The sequence below is a fragment of the Mercenaria mercenaria genome, chromosome 11 (assembly GCF_021730395.1).
Source record: "Mercenaria mercenaria strain notata chromosome 11, MADL_Memer_1, whole genome shotgun sequence".
Classification (NCBI taxonomy): domain Eukaryota; kingdom Metazoa; phylum Mollusca; class Bivalvia; order Venerida; family Veneridae; genus Mercenaria; species Mercenaria mercenaria.
This window is the reverse complement of record NC_069371.1, coordinates 82,002,116-82,027,657: the sequence shown is the minus strand read 5'-3', so window position 1 is coordinate 82,027,657 and position 25,542 is coordinate 82,002,116. Positions and strand designations below refer to the sequence as shown.

At 34.0% G+C, this 25,542-nt stretch overlaps 1 protein-coding gene and 1 long non-coding RNA gene across 3 annotated transcripts; both read left to right on the top strand.

Moving 5' to 3' along the window:
- The first annotated feature begins 772 nt into the window (after nt 1-772).
- Nucleotides 773-3,955, top strand: LOC123531990 (uncharacterized). 2 transcript variants are annotated; one of them, XR_008366160.1, is made up of 3 exons: nt 773-1,008; nt 2,754-2,945; nt 3,578-3,955. It is a non-coding gene; the product is annotated as an uncharacterized LOC123531990 (long non-coding RNA). The 2 variants fall into 2 exon arrangements; XR_008366159.1 differs by having other exon boundaries at nt 773-1,206.
- A 6,291-nt stretch (nt 3,956-10,246) lies between these two features.
- LOC123532535 (interferon-induced protein 44-like) lies at nt 10,247-24,115 on the top strand. Its single transcript, XM_045313995.2, has 7 exons — nt 10,247-10,658; nt 17,559-18,102; nt 18,761-18,816; nt 19,150-19,347; nt 20,100-20,243; nt 20,709-20,880; nt 21,540-24,115. The coding sequence occupies exons 2-7, from the start codon at nt 17,568-17,570 to the stop codon at nt 21,857-21,859; spliced, it is 1,425 nt and encodes a 474-aa protein (XP_045169930.2). The 5' UTR covers nt 10,247-10,658; nt 17,559-17,567; the 3' UTR covers nt 21,860-24,115.
- Nucleotides 24,116-25,542: the final 1,427 nt, after the last annotated feature.

Genomic DNA, 25,542 nt, shown 5'->3' with positions numbered 1-25,542 from the left:
TTCACAAACTTCTTTTAATGTTAAATCTGTTATCAAGAATGCAGAATGGTTTGATCATGTTTGCTATGATATGAAAATGTCGTATTTAGAAGCATTAGATTCTTACAACAATGTAAAAAACACGGTTAATAGGCAGTTTTTGTTTGAAAAGAAAAGTCTGTATAAAAATTTTATTCGAAAGAAGAGGCGAAAGTACTATGTTAAGAAAATGAACGATATTGAGAATCTTAAAAAGAAACGACCAAAAGACTTTCTTTTCAAGTGCAAAGAGTAAAAAGGGAGACAATGTTAGTATAAAACAATTTTATAATTATTTCAAAAATCTGTCTGAGGAAATAGGCGCCACAACTAACGATGACGCTGAATCATTCTGTGAAAGACATGTTGAATTAGATGATCCTATTTTCCAAGAACTAAACTCTGATATTACTTTGGAAGAAGTCCAGAAATGCATAAGGTCATTAAAGCGAAACAAAGCATGTGGTGCAGATAGTTTACTAAACGAATATTTTATGCACACAAGCGATATATTGAGTGCGCACATTGTTGACTTATTCAGTATGATCTTTAGAAGCGGCCATTTCCAAAATGAATGGATAGAAGGTATAATTATACCTCTTTACAAAAAGGGAGACCAAAACGATGTGAACAATTATCACGGGATAACGCTGATCAGGCCCCGCTTTCACTAACGTTCTCAAAGTGAGAAAATTCTCAGCTCAAGATTTTCTCAGAATTGTCTGAGAATTGTTTCAGCTGAGAAATTTCTCAAGTTGGCTTTCAATAAACTTTTTCTCAAGTCTTGAGATTTTTCTCAGCTGAGCCGTAATTTTTTTAGACATAAGCGGCCAAACATCCAAGGAGCCGCGTGAACTTTCCCACGAACACGAGTGCATAGTTGGGGGCAGTGGATTTATTCATTTATTGAGACGAAATGAAGCGTTGAGAAATGTTCATAAACAACATGTACAGTTTCGGGATATATCCAAATTGTATGTTTGTACAAAGGTACGGCAGTGTATTTTCAATATTATAATGAATCAGCTTCAAACCTGTCACTTTTGAACCAGTCATACACACAGTCGAGGGTAGTTACGTCATATTGCATGTATTTTCTTTACCAAATATGGGATTAGGTAAACACAGCCATACGTGTGACAATTTTATGTTATCGGGCATATGTTTATGGGAATCAGATATGCAGCCGTAAGTATACATTGTTTTGTGATTCACATATTAATTACTGCAATTAGTATATTCATATCAATGATTGCAGGGACATAAATAGCAATGCATTCTCTACTGTAGGCATTTCAAACTTTGAACACAATACTCACATACTATTTTGTAGAAGATATCAAGTTTCTTTTTCAAAAGCATTTTGTCATTTCTGTTATGATTATAAATTAATTCTGTGTCTAATGTATTTCGCCAGGTACTCTGTGAATTGAAAGTGCTGCAAACCATGTACTTTTTCTTTTGAAAATGCAAAATGAAAGTGAAAGTAGGTAGAGCTGTCAAAATGAAAAAAAAATGCAATGCAATATTTCAAAAAATATATAAGTTAATTAGATTTCATTAACCAGAGTACCTAGATAAGTATGTTAGACACACAACAAAAACAAATTTAGAGAAAAAATGTGTTTAAAAAAAAAAGATTGACATTTCTACAAGGTAGAATGTGGACAGTTAGAGGTACATGTGTTTAAGACAAAATACAAAGTATAACCAAACAAGGTGACCTTTATAGAAAGTATCTGCTACTTGTGTATATGTGCTATGAATATTATTGGTCTGTCAGGTATAATTTCCATTTATGAAAATTTACATGATTTGGGGATGGGGGGAGGGGGGGGGGCTCTCAAAGGCTTTACATGATCCTAGTTCTACTTTTCATTTCTACTTTCACTTTCAGTTTGAAATGTGTTCCATTTTTTTTTTTAATTACGTTTTTGCAGCACTTTCACCCCCCAGACTTCCTAAATAACCAATATGTTATGTTAGACAATAGTATAAACATTAGTCTCACTTGAGATGCAAACAACAGGTGTCATAAATAGGCCTAGCTTATTCCTGTTTTTAAATGTTTTAGGTTTGTAATATATCATAACCTGAGACAGGACTATGTAAAAACTATTTTTGACACAAGCATGGTAACAAAATATATTTTTGAAACAGAAGTTTGAAAATCTGAATGACAGTATAATAGCATTTTATGATGGGAAATTTCCAATCAGTAGAATATATATTTGTATATTAAAGCTTTTCCTTCTTTTTCTGTACACTTCTGTATATTGTAGATCTAAATAGAGACAGAATATAAAATTCCTCAATAAAAAATCTTTCTTTGAAAATCATTATGAAAGAAAAAGCTATTTCAATTGTAAGGCATCCCTGAAATGTCACAGATTTTGATAATGATTTTAAATGTTCATTGTCAATGCATATGTTTCAAAGAATGCTATTTAATTTTATATGTTTACATATTTTATATGTGGTTTATGTAATACACACCCACACACAATTTTATTAAGATTCTTGTAGATATCAAAATTATGTAGCTAATAATTATAAGCTTATGTACATGCACCCAATAACCATTGATCTTGTATACCTAAGGCTCAGACTTAGTGTTTAAGATTTTCTATATTATCAAAATCTTTGTGTAATTTAAAGATTGATATTCCTTCTTATAAATGGAATAAGGCATATTTAAACCTGGTTACAGAGCAATTTTATAGAATTTATATCAGGTCACAGCCTGCTGATGAAGATCCTCAGCTTATACAGAGGTCAGGCTTGAACTATGTGCTGATTCTAAAGATGCTAATGACAGTGGATAATCCATTCTGAGTTGTTCTAGGACTATTCATCCAAGGTTTCAAAACACTGATGGAACTGAAGACAGTACGTGTACTGGTGTCTGGCCTGTGATTTCAAGTATAGTATGTATTGACTAAGTTAGTCTCAATGTTTCCTAAATTTGCAAACTTTATTATACCGGTAATTCAAACCATGCTAGATTTTAATTTTACTCAAAAGGAAATAAAAGAGAACAATAAATAAAATCATGCTTGCAAAATATACAGAAACCAAATTGATACCCTGAATGGAGGCACTTTATTTACAAACATTTGAAATGGATCAGTCTGATTTTGACCAAGTATTGGTTTTGTTTGAAACTTTCACTTACGATAATTTGCATGCCTAGCTCATAATATAAAGCACTAGACTATGAATCAAGAAAAGTTGTAAGTTTGATCCTTTGGCTATGCAGGCTATGCATGCAATATCTTTAACAGTTTGAGAGAAGAACATGTCTGAAGTCATTTGCCCAACATTTCTTACTCATTTACAATGGGAAGTTGTCTGTGAGCACAAGTCATTTCTAGTAAAGAATGCAGGAACACTTGATAGGTTAACTGAACACCATTACATGACTGAAATACTATGGCCAAATTGAATCATATTGAAACAAAAAACAAAAAAAAGGAAATTTCGCTCCATAAATGCATAACAAAAATAAAATTTGTGATAGTGTACTGTATATAACATAGAAAAAACAATTCCTTTTCAGATTGATGTACCTCCTTGAATACAATATATCTGCCATGTGAAAGGAACAAGCTGCAAGATATACTGAGGAAGTGGGGGCCTATGTAAAAAAAACATTTTATTTAAAGAATATAAGAAATCTGACACTAACTACAGAAATCAAACATTTACAGTGTGACTAACACAGTAGATAGCTTTTCTATATGTTTTAAAAACTACATGAATGGTTTTGCAAATAAATTATTGCCAAAACTCACTGAACCAGTTTGTTTTTATTTTGTATTTATAACTACTAAGGGATGGGTGTCTTATTTTGAATTTTGATTGTTCTACATTAATCTGAAGGCGGGCCCATTTAACGGGAGAGGATGAGGAATATTTAAGACAAAATGGGCACCCAAGTGGAATAACATGTAATGTAGCACTGACTCAGGTGTGACAAACAAATAAAAAGTTAATAAATTTTCATTTCAATTTTAATCGATCGTATAGTAGTATTTTATTGATTTAATATTTATCCATTGTCATAATTATAAAACATACTATGAAAATATAAGACAAGAACTAGAAAGATAATTATAAATGCAAAACCAAAGATATCTGTCCTCCAAAGACCAGCACACTATTTTATAATACTCTAACTACGTTGACAGATATTTTGACAGAAAAAGATGGGAATAACTTGAACTAATCAAAATCTATCTAACATGATTTAAAAACCAATGAGAAAGGTTTTAACATTTTCTGATGCAATTCACCAGTGATATTTTGGAAATATCATGTTTAAAATGTGTTGTCAAAATATATGTGAATTATGTCCAAGATTTTATATTTTATAAGCAAAATTGACCAAAAGTTTATTACATGTGTCAATCATTTCGGATAAATGTTTAAGTACATGTTAGTACATCAGGTGAGTGAACTGAAGTAACCAAAACAATTCTGTAATAGTGAAATGTCAAACTCAACATCTGTCTTGGACAGCGATCAAGTGCACTTGGCTCCGAAGCAAGTCAGACTTTTAAAATGTCAAATACAAGTTATATACTTTAACATGTATGAAAAACAATAATTATAGAATACATGCAAAACCCTGAAAGAAATACATCTTTAATCGGGTACTCTACTTAATTAATTAGTGAAAAGAAAGTAATCAACGTCTCAAAGTAAACATGTGTAATATTGCACCCGTAAAAAGTCATTATGTTACAAACATATCGTCTTAAACCCAGTTAGATGGCTTCGACACATGAGCAACTTTGTGCCCCTAGTGAAACTCCAAACGGTAGAGGTGAGGGGAAAGTAATAAATCACTTGACCAATGAGACCAAACGGAGCTGGACACACAAATGCTCCGACATTGCTCGAATCCCATTGGAATAATTTCTTAACAGATCAGGCTAGCTTAAGTTTTTGTGGTAGAGGTTCATTTCAGTCAAAAATGATAACAGACGGACAAAAAATGTTCCCAATATGGCCACTCTTAAAATTGTTATTTGTTGTGCTTTGATTGACCAAGAAATTTTGAGTTGTGGAGGTCTGTTTGAGCCAACCACTAACTGCTCATTTTATCACCCCTTGATAATAACCCCCAAGTTGTGAAACGAAATTTCACAATTTTGTTGTGCGCTAAGAATAAGGACTAGGGACGTTACTGCACAAGTCAATATATCTCGGTACGAGCGTTTTTGGTACGAAACATAGGCACAGTAAAACGTCTACCGTACTTAATAAATATTGTCTTCAAAGTTGTGTAGCATTCAAGACGGGACAGAAACATTTTAGAAACAGTAAAAAGGTTTGAAAATGTTGTTCTTGTGGTAAATTAATTGCTGCATGTGTTTTAAACGCGTAAACAGTGTCCTAGCAACAATCGGCCATTTTAGTTTTACTTGGATTACTTCCCTTGAAATTAAGAAATTACCGTCTCTGTCATCCATGTCATGCTGGTGAACTCAGCGTGTCAAACTGGCACCGACTACGGCGGCGGCGTATATTGTATCGTCGAAAAGTCGCCATTTTGTTTCTTTGAGAAAAGCACTGAGACAGTCCAACCCTTGACTCAAGAAATCTGAGAAAAATCTCAGCGCGGAAGTTGAGATTTTACTGAGAGATTTTTAGTGACTTGAGAACGTTAGTGAAAGCGGGGCCAGCTGTCTTGCAAAACTTTTTACATCTTTAATAAATGCAAGGTTGTCGAGCTGGAGTGAAAAGTACAATATTATTTCTGATGCTCAGTTTGGATTTCGGAAAGGCCTGTCTACAGTGGACGCGATATTTGTGCTGCATTCCTTGATTGAGCATTATCTTAACAATGGCAAACGATTATACTGTGGTCTAATTGATATGAAAAAATGTTTAAATTCAGTGTATAGAAACGCTCTCTGGTACAAAATGTACAATTTTGGTATAAATGGTAGAATGTTAAAAATAGTTCGAGCGATGTATGAACAGGTGCAAATTGAGACATTAGAGAGTTTGAGATTTCAACCTTCGCCTTCCCCTTCAACGTCTCTTGCGAAGTTAACGTATGAAGTTGAAGTTCAGTTAAAATTCCTTGAGATTTCAAACATTAGAATGAACCTTACTTCTTTTAATCCACCCATTCAATTTATCCGTAATTATGATCGTTTTTTTTTTTTCGTGCATTTTGATACTAAATGTCCGAAAGGGCAGGAATTTTACAAGAGGTTTTAAAAATGAAAAAATGAAAATTAAATAAAAACATTTCAATTAATATAATCATCGCATGGATATTAGAGCGATTACCAAATAAAAAAACAAAAAAAAACAACGATAAACGATAAAACAATGTAAACAATGTAAAAACTCGTTAGTGTTGCTCCAAACATTTAGGTTTTATATAAAATTATGTCAGTATAGTCAGTATACAATGCACGATTGTAAATCATACATGAGAGGAAATAAAAATGATTAATACATACCTAAAAGTATTTTCCACTGGGTTTCAGTGAACCGCGATCGTGCAATATTTTTCCATATCATGACGTTGAACGCTTTCATTTCGGACTAGTCCCAATCCGTGACTCTAGTTACCTTCCCTGACGGTCCGTCCATTGCGGATCTCGTTTCTTTAGATTTTTGTTGCTATTGTGTGTTTGTTTAATTTGTAATTTATGCAACATTTTGTTTACTTTTACACTTTGATTAATCTGACCTATTAGATACTGGCACGTAATAATTTATCAGACTGAAATGAAATGAAAGTTATAATTACGTCATGAGTTGGACTAATATAGGGCGTGGAATGTTTTCTTAACGTTGTAATGGAAATAATCGCGTGACGTCCATGGCGTCCATGCGCACGTTGCGACAACAAGTTGACGTCATTTTCGCGGAAAATATTAATGCGCGTCAGTTTGATTTGTTTATTGCGTTTTCAGAGAATTTTTTCCGTATTTTTCCCTGTCTTTCGTGACAGAACGATAATTTAGATATAAATTAATCATTTGATAGTGGATATGTAATAAAAAGGTTATCAATTTTGTATGTGGATATATGCACTCATTCTTTTGCGGACAATATTGCGCTCCTAAAGTCGCGCAATATTACCGCTGCAGAACTCGTGCATATATCCACATACAAAGTTAATAACCTATAATGATCATATCAACGTGATAATGACACTCTGTATGACTCTGTATAATGCCAAACTCTCAGACAGCAAAATATGATTACTATTTTATAAATAAAACATCTGCGGATCCAGGAATTTTGGTTAGAGGGACACCAACATTAAAGAGGGGGTCCCCCGTTTCAGGGCGGGGGGAGTGGGGGGGGCGGGTAGGGTCACACCGAGTTTCAAGACCGACTTTCTTTGTAAAATGTAAGAATCAAAGGGGGAATTAACCCACAATGTCCCTCTGCCAGGCTCTGGTTCCGTGCATTATAGAATGGAGTTATCCAATAAGGCTAACAGGAAACGTCTCTCATCATGATATCATAGATCTGAAATTGTCTGATACTTCAGAAGAATTTTCCGCCTTACTAGTACCATTTTATGTTTATATTAAAACGCAATTGTCGTATTAAGTGTCCGACAGAAACAGATTGATTTTATTTGGATGTGAAAATAAAATGTTCCACCAAATGATATTCGCACGTAATTATTTATTTTTGAAGTAAAATGACTGTCATGCCATGTGCCTGCATCCAGATTTCAGTCTTTGATGCCGAGTATGTGGACAGAGTAGATGTAAAAAGAATGAAGTTTCGACTTTCGTGATATCACATCTTCGGACGTTCAAAACTTCACTTCATACGACAAAAAGGCCCATCTGGTATAATCGATACCGCCTGGGGACACAAATATGCCGTAGAAGTTAAAGTTTGAACAAAATCTCAAAGTTTCTCAAAATCAGTTGATAACTTCATACTTCCAGGTTCAATTCAATGTATTTAGTTAAAATCATTAGCCATACAAAACTTTATTATTCTTATACCTATTGATAGTGTTCCGCATCAAATTTAGTCTAATTATATACATGGATAATCAAATAACTTAATAAGCAGAAATCCTGAAACTAAGCTTTTTATTTCGCATAGTAAAAAAGAGAAGTCTTAGGCTTACGTGATATTACATGGAAAACTTTAGTAGCAACGTGTGATATAAATAAAATACACGCATATCGGTGACTTTTTACCCAAAATATATATGAGAGACGTTGAAGGGGAAAGCGAAGTTTGAAATCTCAAACTCTCTATTGTCAAAAATACTCAGACTTTATAGAGATCCCGGTCGGTTTGAAGCAAGCTGAGATTTGCTCATCTCTTCTATACTCCCTGTTCGTCGAGGACCTTGAGCTGTACTTGGAGAACCGTCCAGACAGTGGCTTAACACTCAAAGATATCACTCTTATCCTGTTGTAGTATGCCGATGACATGGCATTATTGGCAGAAACACCAGCTGACTTAAAAAAAGTTTTGACCTGCTTAAGTTGTATTGTGATAAATGGGGTTTAAGTGTTAACACTGAAAAGACAAAAATTATGGTGTTCAAAAGAAAGGGTCATTTAAAGAGAGTTGAAATATGGACTTATGACGGAAAATCTTCTTAAAATAGTGACAGAATTCAATTACCTGGGTGTAGAATTCAGTGCATCAGGGTCATTCAATTATAATCAAATAATGTTGCCTGGTAAAGCATTAAAGGCAATGAATGTGTTGTTAAATAAAATTAAGAATTTTAGTTTCTCATTGAAAACATATTGTCAACTATTTGATGTTTTTGTGTCGTCGGTTTTATCTTATACAAGCGAAGTTTGTGGGAACAGCAAATCTAAAGAACTTGAAAGAATTCACTTAAGATTTTGTAAAAGAATTCTAGGTGTAAAACTGTCTACTAGTAACGCAGGTGTTTATGGTGAACTTGGGCGTTACCCATTGTATATAAACATATATGTTAAAGTGTTAAAATTTTGGTTTCCTGTTTTAGAATCCAAAAATTGCATATTAAAAGCAGTGTATGATGTATCCTTAGAGGATTGTACAAATGGTAGAACAAATTGGGCACGTGGTGTAAGACTCTTACTGCACAGATATGGTTTTGGATATGTGTGGGAAAATCCCAAATGTGTTAATGGCAAGACTTTCATACTTGTGTTTAAACAGAAACTTATTGACTGTTACTTACAAGAATGGCACGAAAACCTTCAAAAAAATTGTTTGACAGTATACAAAGTTTTAAAACAAGAGTTAAAGTATGAACAATATCTTGATATAACAAAACATAGTATTGGTAACCGTTTATTAACACAATTAAGAATATTTGCGCATAGACTTAGAGTAGAAGCAGCGAGATACGGAAGAAAAAGACTTAAACGTAACGAACGTTGGTGTCAGATATGCCAGAAAAATATCATCGAAGATGAATATCATTTTGTGATAGAGTGTGATAGATACAAAGAATTAAGAAATGAATATATTTCGAAGTACTATGTGAAAAAACCTAGCATGTTCAAATTAATTACTGGATTGTAAAAAACGTAAAATAGTACGCAATTTGTGTAATTATTTATGTAAAGCTTTTGAAGTTCGTAAAAATGTACCGAATGTTCAAGTTTAATAATGTGTCAGATAATTATACATCTTAGTATATTTGTTAATTCTATAATTGTATGTGTTTACGTGATCATTTGTTATGTAAAATTGTATATGGATGATAAACCTTGTTGGTTTAAGTCTGATCAATAAACTATATGTTCTGTTCTGTTCTGTCTTAAACTGCTCTGTGTCAGATCGTTCACGTGGTACCCCTTGTCTGTTGAATAGTAATGCCACTTCAATATATTACCAAGAAGGTCCTGAAAATATATTAAAACACAGAAGAGCAAAGCAACTCTTAGAAAAGATACTTCATGTATGTCATAACATAGTAATTAAATGAACGTAACCGTTCCAAGTCAGCAAAGATTTAACAGGTTTAACAAAATAGGGTGGGTGGCATGGGAAATTTAGTTTTCAGCAGAGCAGTTATCTCCGGTGATGAATCGAGAAACAGAAATTGGCTCGAATTTATTCTGCTTATATACCGTTAGTTGAACTGATATCCGGCTTAATGATAAGATGCAGACCGGGATCCATGCATAACGGATGATAATACCCGAAGGTCATCGATTGCTTAGTGATAGTGACGTAACTGTCTAGCAACGGTGTTTACAGCTTTTCATTGCAAAATAAAGTAAATTATTTGCAGGCGAAAAAAAATTCTAATAGTATAATATATGTAACTAGCTTTGATTTGCTTATTGTCCTTTTATACAACATGCAATGTAAGGCGTACGACATCTTTTCTCGACCTCTTTTGTTTTTATTTACTTCCGCCGTTGTTACGCCATTTTTATCTACGCATAGACAGGTATACCATCAAGAGGTTTAAGTACTGGATATTTTGAAATCTAAACTGATTCACAATAATGTGTTTTATAAATCAGTAGGACGTGTCATTCATCAAAGGTTTCAGATTCAATTGACATATTCAAAACAATCTTTTGAGAAGATCGAAGTTATACAAAAATAAAATTACGCATTAAGAATAGCGTACGTAATAGTGATATTGATAAACAACAAGGAGTTCACAACAGGTAATATATACGTTTTATTTTCTTGTATTGTTTCTCGATCGTGTATTAACTTTATGTTCTAGGAACGATTTCTCTTTGGAAGGTTAACATTTGAACGAAGCCAAAAGTGTTGTTCTTAAATTCGTTTCACTTGTACCTCTTATGTTTTGCAACAACTCATGCATAAGGAAATTACATCTATAATACGTGTTTCATAATATGTCTAATATAGACATGGGGCGACACTGGTGCAAAATACCCTTACTGCCTATGTCAGGGGATTTTGTGTAGACAGAAAAGCACGCTAAATTATTGGAAATATTCTTACATAAACAACTTTAGTGTAATGACAGCTGGGATTAATAACCGACTATTAGAGTTTTACAACTTACTTCGACGCGGACAGCGGACTGCGTACTTACAGTAGGGGTTTTCTCAAAAAAGATTGGCAAGAAAAAAAACATACCTACGGTATATCTGTTTTTTTCCCTATATGTGTAGTAACTTTTGCCTTCATTGTAAAATAATAGTTTATTGGGCTATAATTATCTGCTATTATACAATACATACGTTTGAAAATATATGGATAGTGAACAGGCTACTTTTAACACATGCCTAGTTTTTCAGATGTCATCTAATTACTCTGTCGCATTTTACTTGCCTTTAGCATATTTGTATGCATTAACATTTTGTTTTGCTATTGAGACATTTCTGGCGTTACCTATCTTCCGCGCGACTCGAACTAAACGACATGTGAAGTTTTGAACACACGGTACTACGATATTACTTCACCTTAAATGTTCATGCATTAATAAGGTACATGAAGATAACGGCGATTCCTATAAAAACAATTTGGTTTTAACTTGTGTTCGTCCATTTCTAGACTTGTTTTTCCTAGCAACAAGATAAGATGGGTACAAAATATAATTGTGGGAAAAAGAAACATTTTGAATAAAATGAACGTCCGTTTAATTTTCATTGCATAGTATAAATACAGTGTTCTCGTAAACTTTGTACGAAAAATACATTGTCTTTCATTAATTTGATAATTGTAGAATGTTCTATAAAATAGAAGTTTTAATGAAATATCTTGAATGATTTCGTTCAACAAATACATACAGAAAGTTCTCATACATGTATCTGTCATCCCCGTCGAAACGAGATCTGATACATTACCATAATTTAGCGACAACATCCTGAATGAGTTATGTATCAGCATATTTGAAAATAAAAAAAGAAAGCATATCTGATACACTACCACAATTTAGCGACAACATCCTGAATTAGATATGTATCAGCATGTTTGAAAATAATAATAAAAAGAATAGCCACTTTGTATTAACATAATCTGATATAAGATTTTGAAAAAAGATCAAGACAGGCTCGATCTTGATGACTGAGGTCACGCAAAGATATTCTTCAAAACATTTTGAGTCTCAGCTGAGTTTGATAATGAAACATTTTCATTGATATCAAAATTGCATGTTAAAATTTAAGTTTTAAATTCGTGACTATTTTCAAGTAACTACTCAACTGGATTTTAATTTTTAAGTACCGTTAAAACTAGCTGTAAAAATTAAAATCTAAAACCCAGCTGGAACGGAAAATTGTTTAGTGAACAAAGGGCCTAGGACGCGTACAAGGTCAAAGTTCGATCATATTCCAAAAATTATTTTATGGCCAGTACATGCATAGAATTGTCAACGAAATTATATTTTGACTTAGTCAGCTCCAAAGACACCATTTGAGCAATTCTTGTGGTCATTTGATACAACCAGCTTAGTAGTCGAGACTAGCCTTTTATCATTATTGACAAAGCCTTTTTAGTCGAGTACCTTTTCGAGCATGTGCATATATGGTATGTGTAGATATAGCCATCATGTATATCACGAAAGGGTGAACGGGAAAACTGAAAGACTTCAGTACCGTATAAAACTGAATTTGTAGGGTTGGAAATGGTTAAGAACATATAATAGCACGTGCGACATTTTTTTACTGCGGTGCATTAAAATGTCACGCATCGTATCGTGCATATTCAAAATTGTGCGTTGTACAATAGCAGTTCAGCGTCGCGAGTGCAATAATACCGGAAACTCCATGTTTCCATATACACTATATATATTCTTTGATACCAAATATTTAATTATTATAATAAGTAATCACTTGTAACATATGTTGCTGTGATCCCCTACGCATAGGGTTCGCCTGAGCTAAAATAGGCGAACCTCTTGCGGCGCAGGGAAAGAGTGTCTGTCTCACCAGGAGATCATCGGTTCAAATCCTGGATTATAGGGTATGTTGATCGTTGAATCAACAGCCGTTCTAACTGCTAGCGAATACTTGCTAGAACTTTACAAAATTGACAGCAAACATACAAATAAGTTGCAGCACTTCTAATAAAAAAGAACAAGCTTGCGATACAGATCCTCTAGCTTCTTGTTTATAAATACGGTAGTCGAAAGATTTCAATAGATACATTCAACAAAAAGCGATATAAAAGGTAAAGGGTAAAATTAAAAAAAAATGCTCCCACGCTGTTGAGAATGCTTGTAAGACAAAATATACCGGTAGTTCATATACAATAAGACGGATATTAATAAATCATATGTCTGTCTTTTCTCTTATATTTTCAATGGAAAGAGTACCGGATGCTAAATATGCCAGTGTTCAGTTATGCATAACTTCCCCATATACAGTTTGAGAAAACCCCTATAGTAAATCCGCAGTCCTTGGTCCGTTGTACAATAGAAAAAAAGTGGAAACTTCACAGGTCGCCCAACACGACAGAAACGAAAATGTTGCAGGCTCGGTTTGATTGAGCCTGTTCATGGACGGTAGGGGAAATGCATGCTACCGTCCACGCCCTCTAGCCCCGGGTTGAGCAGACCTCAACATTTACACATGTTAAAAGTACAAAAAGCAATTTAAAGACATTCGCAGATGTATTCAAACGGCGGTGAACATGGAACCTTCAATGATACACGTGTTGAGGCGTGTAATTCCATGAAGAGCGGCGTTTGGTCCCCAGATAAAGTAAAGTGTTTGCCCCAAACGAGATGACAATGGGCAGAACTAAACAAACTGGAATTTAGAAAGGGGATCTGAGGTTATGGAGTCTGCGTATCACAGGAACTGTCAAAAGACAAAATTAAAAAGCAGGCACAATATCCAAGGGGTGATCATACAATACCCAAGGCTATGAAAGTGGGAGTATTGGAACCCAGGCCGAAATGGTCATATTGAGAAACTAAACAGTACTAATAACACGACATAAAAGCCGTGCTGAACGATCTGAGAAGATCAAAATATAACAGCCCTGATAAATATAACAGCCCCTAACCCCTGAGTCGAAGTAAGCTGATAATCTCTAATACTGATTAGTGAGGTGTTTTAGCTCCTGAAAAGTTAATAAAGACCGAAATGTCAATGCTCGGAGACATACTTTATTGTAGTACAAATACTCTCGGACTGCTGTCTCTAAAAATATATGCTATTTATATGCAAAACTATAGAGGTCAAAAGGTCGTATGTTAAAACTGATATTTTCACATAATTTTGCTGTATTGCTGCATTTAATACAACTTAGTTGTTCGTTCATCGTTGTACGATGAGGTCCATAACAATCCTTCTATGCAGTCGACTGGGTTCTGTGCGTCGGGAGGTGGCTGATGAGTCTGATTCGGGCGCGGAAGTATCGACCACAGGTGAGACACTTGTAGTTTGTAGGTACTTCTGTTGAGGTGCTGGCTGACCTGGCTTTGCGGATAACACTTTTCTCCTTTGCAGTCTGAAGGCGTGACTGTTCTGAGCTCATGGATCCGCCAGTGAGGATCGATCGAAGATTTCCCAGTTTTCCCAGTCAATGTTCAATGATTTGAGGGCAGGTTTAAGGCTGTCCTTGAATCTCTTTCTCTGCCCGCCTACAGTTCTCTTTCCAGATATCAGCATACTATAAAGCAGCTGATTTGGAATCTTGATGTCTCGCATCCTGTAGACATGTCCAGCCCATCGCAGTTTGCTTTTTTGAAGAAGTGTGTAGATTGAGGGTAGCCTCGCTCTTTCCAATACTTCTGTGTCAGAACCTTTGTCTTGCCAGCTGATATTTAGGATCTTGCGAAGGCTTATTGTATGGAAGTGCTGCAGTTTGCGGGAGTGTCTGCTGTAGACTGTCCATGTTTCACACGCAAACAGGAGAGTGGTGAGAACTACCGCTTTATAAACGTTCAGCTTGATTATGAGTTAAAAACCTTTTCTTTCCCATGCATAATGTGGGGCACAAAGCTGCGCTTACCGTGACAGTTGTGCTGCTTACTTCATCGTCGATGTTCATACAGTGTGATAATGTGCTGCCCAGGTATGTGAACTTGTCCACTGCCATAAGTGTGGTGCCCTTGACCTCGATAGTGGGTTCCTTGTTGGCAGTTCCCGGTGTAGGCTGGTACATTACTTCAGTTTTCTTGGTGCTGATGGTAAGACCAAAGTTGTAACATGCTTCTGCGAACTTGTCCATTCTATGTTGCATCTGCACATCTGTGTTAGCATTCAGAACGCAGTCGTCGGCGAAGAGTAGGTCACGAATGGTGGTTTGGCTAATTTTAGTTGGTACTTTGAGGCGTCTTGGGTTGTGCAGTTTGCCGTCGGTTCCGTAGCGGAATTCCAGACCAGTATCGTCTTGAGTGAAGGCATCGGTGAACATTGCCAATAACATGATAGAGAACAGTGGAGGCGCTAGAACACAACCTTGTTTGATCACATTGCTGACAAGAAAGTCCCCGGAGGCCTCACCATCATCTAGTACGTGTGCCACCATCCCATTGTCGAACTGGCGAATAATGGTGATGAAGGTCAAAGGGCAACTTAATAACGCATTGTATGGTCATATACATGTATTAGGTTAAAGGTCATAAGGTAAATATTAGGAACAATACAGCTATCCCGCAATATGCTTTTTTCCAATATTACGAAAATTACTCTAAACAGATTTTTAAAATTCGGCAAATCCTTAGACCAAAGTGTTTTAATAACAAAATACAAATTGAAAAATATTAAATGAGGCAAACATAACATTACTCATTATACTACCACTTCTCAGTCATAAAATGTCACAAAATACATATGAAAAGCTGTGTTTACAGCAAACTAATGAATACAATTGATAACAAGAAGGAGGTGTCAAAACTTTTTTTCTCGTAAATATAATTTTCTTAATTTCATTGATGCAATAATTTTACCATGCAGATTCTTCGCAGTTCAGCTATCACAAATATATGTCTAAGGATGCAACTAAATAAATACGATCAAATTGCCTACAGGAAAAATAGATTATCTTGCCTATACGAGGGTAATTTATCAACGATTACAATGCTTACCGTTATTGATAAACCAGTCTAGCACATTAACATTTCAAAGAACAGAAATATATTACATATCATGTATTATTTCTCTTTTCAAAAGAATGATATTGAATAGTATACAATTCTATGTTCAAATCACAATCACTGTGTATCCAAAATAGGGCTTTAACACAAATTACGCATGTTTTTCAAAGACAAAAGTATTTTTTATTGAAGTGAGAGAGTCATAATGCCTTTGTTAAAAATGTGGCTGCCAAATTTTCTGTTATGAACATAATATAAATCAGCTTCTTGTTAATTCCTTTTTCTTTTCTTTAACATTTGTCAAAGGTTTGAATATTGCCGAATATATAGAGGATATTTGTTTTTTAAATGGATATGGAATATATCTTATTGAGAAGTGAAAAAATTTCAAATATTTTCACGAGCGCGTCTGAAAACCAATACACAGTACTGTGTGTTGGGTTTCAGATAGTAGACACATAATATATGAACAAAAAATCTATTTTAGTGAAAGATGTGCAACAGAAAATTTTTAATATATAACCGCATGGTAACGTATGTTCATAAGTAGACATTCGGGAATATGTTAACTTTCTATGCATACGTATATCAATGCTATAGATAAGTGTGGTAACTAACATTTTAGAAATATGCAGAAAAAAAAAGTAATGTAAAATTATCAAAGATCATTTGCTTGCAATATACCTGATATATATATGTGCCTAAATATATAAATAATACAATAATTATTAATCCCTGTGTGTACTGTCTCCTACGACTTCCATCTGCTGAAATATTTTCTATTTTAATTAACAGTCCATTAAGTAAGTAGATTAACAGAAGCCCTTTGACACACGTTTAATCAACTGGTGTCAGTGACACACGATTTGATTTGTACTAATTTGGCGACTGAATAAAAAGTAATAGCCAAGATAAATTGTTTATAGTACGTCAGTTTCCTAAGCTACACAGGAAAATCACAAATTCAGAATTAAATGGAATGACCTTCTGCCCCGTATAATTTACATAAAACATTGCAACAATTTTGGAGACAGCTATCAAAGCAAACGGTGTACATAAATATTGTCTCAGTGCTTTAATATTTTAGCATGCCGGCCCTTATTGGACGGATTCCGAGGCACTTTCATCATCAAAACCACCTAATTAGATGATAATCTTAAAATTGGTAGAAGCAATTCAGAAGTACCTATAACAGATGTTATATTTAAGTATATGTATATGCTAACAATATTCTAAAATTTGCTATTGTTATTGTATATATATATATATATACTAATAATTATCGATGCAAATTTTATTTCCTTTTGATACACTTTATATGGAGTTAGCAATAATTGCCTCGTCTTTTATATATATAAGCGTATTTTGTACAAATATTTTTAAGTAGTTGTTTCGAAAATAATTCGTATTTTCATTATTTCCATTAAAAAGTTTAAATTGTAGGCAAAACATTCAACTGAAAAATGTAATAATACATTTAGTTCAGCATGTTGGGCTGTGCAATAGAAAGCATGGAATTACGCAAGTTTTCTTTACCTAACAGTTTTGAACCATGGGAGAAAGGTTAAACCATCAAGACAAGGATCAGCTAGAGAAATGGATAGGCACTGGCCCTAAAACATTCACACTGCTCTATGCTATCACCAGGGATGGATGTAATTCCAGGGTCTTCCACGAAAAATGCGATGGTCAGGGACCAACAGTTACAGTTCTCTACAATGCCAAGGGATCTGTTTATGGTGGATACAGTCCGATGTCCTGGAACTCGTCAAGCAATTCGAACAGCTCTTGTACCGAAGCCTTTCTCTTTCAGCTCTATCACAACGGAAATAGAAAAGCAACTAAGTTTGAACTGAAACCGGGACAGTATTATAACGCGGTTTACAACAATGTAGAGTACGGACCAATATTTGGTGGTGGCTATGATCTTAAGACATTTAGCAGCAATGTTAATCGTTCTGGTTCTGACTTCCATTTAAATGGTAGTGCTAATTTTGGATATACGTATGAAATGCACGGTATCGGGGCAAATGATATCCACAATGGCGATTTACACGTCACTGAATTAGAAGTCTACAAAGTGATATGTACGTACTTGTAGAAATAAAAGTATTCCAAATTCATTTTAGTGAGATTTATGTCTAAATAAGTTCTTATATACACTTTGCAAACACTTCATGTCAGTTTAATATTATTCTCATAAATTCAAAAATGTTTACTTCCAATAAACGTTTTTATGATTACCGCGTTCTTTAGTTAAAGCTGCTCGCCCTCAGTTTGGTCGAAAATATTCAATTACACAAAAGCAACATTTTATAACAAGAATGTAAAATAAAAGGGCATGATCAACAAAATAAGCGAAAATCTACGTAACGTTCTGAGAAAATGGCTTATGAAAACAGGTTTACGGATTCACCGCTCTATATGGCTATATTGGAAAAATAATAAACCGTTTGCAACGCTTTACTTTTTCCTACATAACCATATAGTGCTGTGAATCCGTAAACCTTTCTGCGGGCGAGCAGCTTTAAGGCGCATTGATTTCAATGTTACAATGTAAACCATAAACTCCGACAATCCTGTAATAAACTTAAATGAAGGCCCTCGAAGAACTCGAATCACACAAAGGCGCCTCGATAATATAAAAGAAATGTCATATTATGTACGTGTCTACAATATGCTTAATGTTAAATCATGCCATTCAGCAGTACGAGAATGTGATTTACAGTTTGGTACGATTTTCAGATGACGAAAATAAACCAGGAACACCCTGGCGAGAGTTGGACAATTGGAATACAAGGGTATAATGGACAGTCACCGTATTACACTCTTATACTTTTTAATCCGTCATCAGAAATTATTTATCTTCTGTTTTATTGTTGAGGTGCTTAATATGCAATATGGACAACTGTACAAATAAATTATACTTTCTACTTTTTAATTAATGTCGTATAAAGTGTAGGCGATATGCTATATGTTATGCGATCTCGATTTATAACTGGCATTGTGCTAGGGGAAATTTGTATTTAAATCAACCAAAATGTCATCGCGTATCCCCTAAACTGGTTCATATTAGATTTATGTTATTTGAAATTGACAATGTACATTTATCTTAATTATTATCTTTATTCTAGGGGCTAGCAAGACTTAAAGAAGACATCCTTTCATTCAGACCGCCTCCTGGACTCAATATCGACGAGGCAAGAATTGTAATATTAGGTCCAGTTGGAGCTGGGAAGTCAAGTTTCTTCAACACAATAGATTCAATATTTCGTGGTCGTATAACACAGAGGGCATGTAATGGAAGCTCGGCACAGAGCGTTACTACAGCGGTAATATGTTTGTACAAATTGTACTATGACTTTTTTATCCTTCTGTAATCATTTATCTGTTAACTTTCAAACATTTAGCAATAAATTATATCTTTTATTTTCTTCGATACAGCTTGCCTCATGATACAAAAAAACATCAAATTTTCTATCATATTGTATGAAACAATGCACGGTTTCGATGCATTTGATATCGTCATTTTATTCAGTCCGTAAATACATTGTAAGTTAGCTTTCAACTTGCGTAATTATTGACCGCCGTTTGAATACATCTGCGGATGTCTCTAAATTGCTTTTTGTACTTTTAGCATGTGTAAATGTTGAGTTCTGCCCAACCCGGGGCTAAAGGGCGTGGACGGTAGCATGCATTTCCACTGCCATCCATGAACAGGCTCAATCAAACCGAGCCTGCAACATTTTCGTTTTTTCGTGTTGGGCGACCGTGGAGTTTCTACTTTTTCAATTGTATTTTTCTCAAAAACCGCCTAATGGTATTTTAGAACGTAGTACCCATCTACACACACCCTGAAAATGTTAAACATTGTGTGTTTTATAAATAAAAGTTTTAACGATAAAGATTGTATTGACATTCACCTCAGTGTAGTTTGTTTTTGTTGCAAACTATAACGATGTACTCATAAAACCAGTAAATAATCTATCCAGAATATGGCACTAACTGCTATTTTAAAAGAAATTATTTATACATGTACTTTTATGACGTCTTTTAAATATGACAATATGTCCTGTTTCTACAGTATACCCCGTACTCAGTTAGACTTGATTCCGGAAGTTCACCGAAGTTCATTTTGTGCGACACACCTGGTCTAGAAGAGTCTGATGGTTTGGACGTCGACGAATGTAGTTACCTTTTAGATGGAAACATACCCGACTTTTATTTAGTAAGTGTATACTTTGCTTTGCTGAATGTTTATATATCTTTATGTTTTTTTATGATTTTTATGATTACGAAATGGATATTAACACAAATCATATACAATCGGTGCATTTCGCGAATGCTAGTTTATATTTAACAAACTTTCATCGTCACAAAGTAGATCAAGTCAGGGTAGTACCGAAAGATATTCCATATATAAGGAAATGCATTATTTCATTTTTTTTCTTTAGTCAGAAATATGAAAATATGTCGATCCGTGCACAGAAAATTAACAAATATTCACTCGAATTCAACATTGCTTTAACAAGGATGAAAGATGTGTAAAAGCCTATACATGTATATATTTAGGAGTTATAAAAATCAAATTAAAAGAAAAAGGATTACACCAGTTTTGTTAAATTGCTCACATCAATAAATATACTGATTTTAAAGTAACGCATATACAATGATGGTATTTTAAACATTTCAGTTCAACCAAAACTCACCTATATCGCCAAATGCAGAGGAGTTCCGAGTGAATCCCACTACACAAGACAAGATCCATTGTGTTGTGTTTGTGATTGATGCAAGCACATTGGAAGCTGTGTCATCTATAATCGTAGATAAAATGAAGAACTTTCAACGTACAATGAACGACAGAGGTACACATTAAATCTTTCAAATACTGTAAAGTAAGACGATGTTGAACAGCACATTGCTTCGTGTACTTTATTTCACTTTGTATGATTTAATGAAAAGTACCGTATCAAATCAAATAAGCGCCTTAAAATATTTTAAGAAAAAGTGAAACTTATCACGGAAATTAAAAAATAGTATTAGTAAAATTAAAGATATACCTTAGGTAAAAATGTAGAACAATTAAACGGAGAAAAATATTTGCTATAGATTAAGACTTGATGAATCTTCACTTTTTCCGGAAAACAGTAGTATTGTTAACACTCATCTATGTACGTGCACTACATGCTACAATCGGTTGCAATGCAATATAAAGACTGTCATTAGGCAATAAAAGCTAAATCAACTAAAATCAGTAATGTTCCGATAGCAAAAGCCACATTCCACGTCATCAAATATTTTTTTTTCATCAAACTGAAGCAAAGTCCCTTAAACTTAATCTTTTCAAAACTCCTGAATGTGTCTTGTAACTGATCAAAACATAATATAGCGTTTTTTATGCTTAAATTAACGTGCATGCCGATAAAAAATCACATGAGCATAAGACCATAATTGGACAAAAAATTTATAAACGCTTTTGTAATACTTCCATGTAGGTATGATAAATTTACCTCTTGTGCTTTAGAAATTCCACAACTCATTGTACTCACGAAGGTAGACAAGCTATGTGAAGACGTCCAGAAGGATATATCGTTCACATACAGAAGCTGGAAGGTTAAAGAACATGTTGATAAAGCATCGGAACTTCTCGGTCTTCGCCCATGCAACGTACTTCCGGTCAAAAATTACGAGAAAGAAACACGTCTGGATATCAACATAAACATGCTTAGCTTACTCGCTTTAAGAAAGATTTTAGATTTGGCAGAAGATTATATGGACAATCTACTCGATCGACAAACCTTTGGGCAAATGAAAATTTGCGGAGAGGAAAAAAGTGCTTCGTGAAAAATTCAGAAACATTTTGAGGAGAAAAACATGCTTAAGTTGTGAAGTTTAAATGTTATTTGTCTTACACTGCGTAATACTAGCACATGTATGTTGAACAATGCTTATTATTAATTTCTCTATTGCTGTCAGCTTATTCATTGGTCTTTTCATATGTTTCAACTGAATAAATATCTACTGCACACTTCAATGGAAAATACCATTTCCATTCTGTCAATCATGGTGTGATTTTTTGTTGTATAACTGTGGAACTAAATCAATAGAATGTTATGAAATAAAATATCATTTGATTTAAGTAGTAAATACTGCTACTGTGAAGACAGGTAAATTGTGAATTTAATTATTAACCTAGAAACTAATTTTTGTGATAATTTTGCCTGATGTATACGATTATGACCATTTGCATTGTTGAAGATAATGCTCCATACAATATATGTTATATGATTTCAAATGTAATTAATTTCATATATACTCAGCAAATTTCTAATAAGTTACCACTCATGTGGTTTTAAGGACTATCCCACAGTTCTAATACAGCGAACGATAGCTATTACACGTTACATGATTTGAGGCTCAGGTGATAATTTTGATGTCTACATCAAAGAGCAAATTTAACCGCACATGATAGAAACATATGAAGACTGCTCCTTCTTAGATATTTTGTTGTGAGCTAAAATGACTACAAAAGTTTTGTTTAATGTATAATTCTTTTTTTTTTTATATTTTTGCTTATGATTTTATGACAAAGAATGTTTAGGTAGCTGTCGTTTAATAGCTATGTTTTGATAACTGAAAACATGAAGACTTTGCATCTTAAACCAAATACTATATAGTACACAGGCCATGTAAAATATTAAGTGTCATTACTTTGTCTAAAAAGAAAGTATGCAACAAGATTGTTATAGTAACATTAGACAGACATATTTTTCTAATTCTTTTGTATTCTCTTTTTAGACTAAGGAACAGGCATAGACCAAATGTCTATTTGTTTGTAGTAATTTAGACAATAATATATTCAGTTATTAAAGTCACTGACCTCCAGATTTTGGCTAAAAAATGATCTTTCTTTTAAATTGAAGTTTGGTCATATTACGAACATTAGAATATGAGTTTTTGTTTCTAAACTATTTTAAAATTGCCAAATCAAGAAAAAAAAATGACCGCGTCATGAATCGAACCCGGACCGCCGCGGCAATAAAGAAGTTTTCCGCTGTCGTTACCAGTACCGCTTTAGAGTGTTCAAAGTGCGTTAAATCCGAGGCAATTTACCTCGCGTAAAGCGTTACAAACGCTTTTCGATTTTCATCGTAAAAAGTAGTTAAAACGACTAATGCTCATGTGTTTCCGTAACATATCTGTCTGTCAGTAATTAAGTTTCAAAGCATTCTTAAGAAATACAGCAATAATTTCCAGATATCTAAAACAATCTTTCTTTTTTTTTGTTTTCGAACGATCTGGAGACCAGTGTCTTTAAAAGTTAAACCTGTTGGAATGAATTCTGTAAGAAGATCCTGTCTTTTAGAGGTCAGAAGTACATTTTGTGGTCATAACTCTTAAAAAGATAAAGACTATGTAAATCTAATTGTTGAGTACTACCTTAAGCGTCGTTATCTTGTAACATGGATGCCCCTAAGTATGTTCTTACAGCGTAAAATCAGCTAATATCGGGTAATTATATTATCATTCACAGAGTTACGTTATTTCTTTCACTATAGAAAGGAATTGATTGTATATTCTTTATTCTTAATAATAGTGTTTAATTATCAATCTTAGTAGATATAAGAGTAAACTTCTTGAGACTTATTTATTTATCATAACAAGACTGAACAAATATTCATTCATGGTTAGGTTCATATCAATTTATTGCGTATATTTTCAGTGATAGTGATAATGTGTATATATTTATTGTTCCCAAAAACCGGTTTTATTATAGATATTGCAGACACTATTTTAAGCGAAAAAAATGTTAGTATATTATAAATATAATAAAAAAAACCCGAACAAAACATTTTTCATTCATGAAAGCTGATATTATACAAGCTTATAGCTTACACCTCAATTCTTTGACATTATTACATGCTTGTATGTAATGAATATTTGGAAATAGATATTGCATTTATGTTGTTGTTATTTTTTGTTTTGCCCATATGACCACTATGATCCAGGACAGGATTTATGTATACAGTTAAATGTGAATGAAATTGAAACTTAGCATCTATACAATACTCATTGATAGAATAAAATATTTTCACTGAATTTCGCTTTTAAATGACTTCCGGACTGATTGTTCTTATTTGCTAACTTCTGTAAAGCGAACATCATTATAGTTGTTATACAAGGGTTCTTGCCCAAGATAGGTTACTAAACTTTGTGTTTGTTCCATTGGAAAGTAAAGATCGGCTTTGTTGATTGACATAACAAGTTACTTGGCGGGATACCCTGATATATAGGTTTGCTATAATGCTGCATGTCATTGCAACTTGTCGTGACGTCTTTAAATATTGAAAACAAATACATGGGTAATAACTTACATATCAGTGGAATTTCCGAACGATTGAAATAATTTACAACTGCATGCGCCCTTCTTTTTTGGACGTTCTTCCGGCGCTACATGCGCTCTTTACATCCATCAGGCGTGTATCAGTTAGTAAGTTCATAAGCAACCAAATGAGTTCACTGATCCCTTCTGCACAAAAACTATCGTATTTGGGTCCTGCTGATCCTGAATTTACAATGCATTTCACGAAACGCAAGTTTAAGTGCAGGCTGTGTAAATCTAAACTCATATAATATACAAATACCATTGTGCTAAATGTTAATAAGCTTCTTGCACAGACTCGAACTGATTACCTCTCTGTTAAGGTAATTTTCTGTAGGGAAAATTATTTATACGAAATGTTCTAAACAAATCCAGTTAACTAGCTAACCCAAACATCAGAAATACATCTACGGAATTAGAGATTAAGAATGTGCGGATAATCCCTCGTCATAAAATCTTGGTTTAGAATCCAAACCACTCAAACACAGAACCCTTGACCAAGCTACAATTAATTTTAAAATTCTAGGAGAAGGTAACAGATACGCACCTTAACTGCCATCTTACGGAAACACGTTTTATTAACAGAAAGTTTCGCACACACAAAAGTCGGCTTTAATAAAGATACCGGATGATATCCTACAGTCTTCTGACCGACCACAATTTCTTAAACTCCTTGTGTTACTTAATTTTTCTGCAGCTTTCGTCATTAATGACCCAGAAATCGTTTACTCCGCATTTTGCACCATTTCAGACTAAATGAAAAAGTACCAGATACAATTAGATATTGGCTAATACTAAATAAAATTTGTATTTGTTGCTGTTAGTCATATCTTAATGACCGCTATCAAACGGTTTGCATTGATAGTGAATTAATCTAAGCCTGTTTGAAAAAAGTGTATCCCAAGGATCTTTACTGGTACCACTGAACTACATAATGTACATCAAGCCTATGGATGCTATAAGTAATTACAAGGGACTGCTTTTGATTTCAAAGGCGACTCTCACTTTTACATGTCATTTAAACCAGTACAGAAGCTATAACTAGGAGTGTGACGTTGAACCGTATTGAGGGTTACCTCACCGGCCATATGTTGCGGATGCACTGCAACATGCCGAGGCTTTATATGGAAAAACAGAATTGTTT

Bases quoted from the DNA above. Each gene is read 5' to 3' on its own strand.
- LOC123532535 (XM_045313995.2), top strand. From the start codon at position 17,568: ATGGGAGAAAGGTTAAACCATCAAGACAAGGATCAGCTAGAGAAATGG. The intron at 18,103-18,760 runs GTACGTACTTGT...TACGATTTTCAG, and splicing joins AGAAGTCTACAAAGTGATAT to ATGACGAAAATAAACCAGGA. The intron at 18,817-19,149 runs GTATAATGGACA...TCTTTATTCTAG, and splicing joins TGGACAATTGGAATACAAGG to GGGCTAGCAAGACTTAAAGA.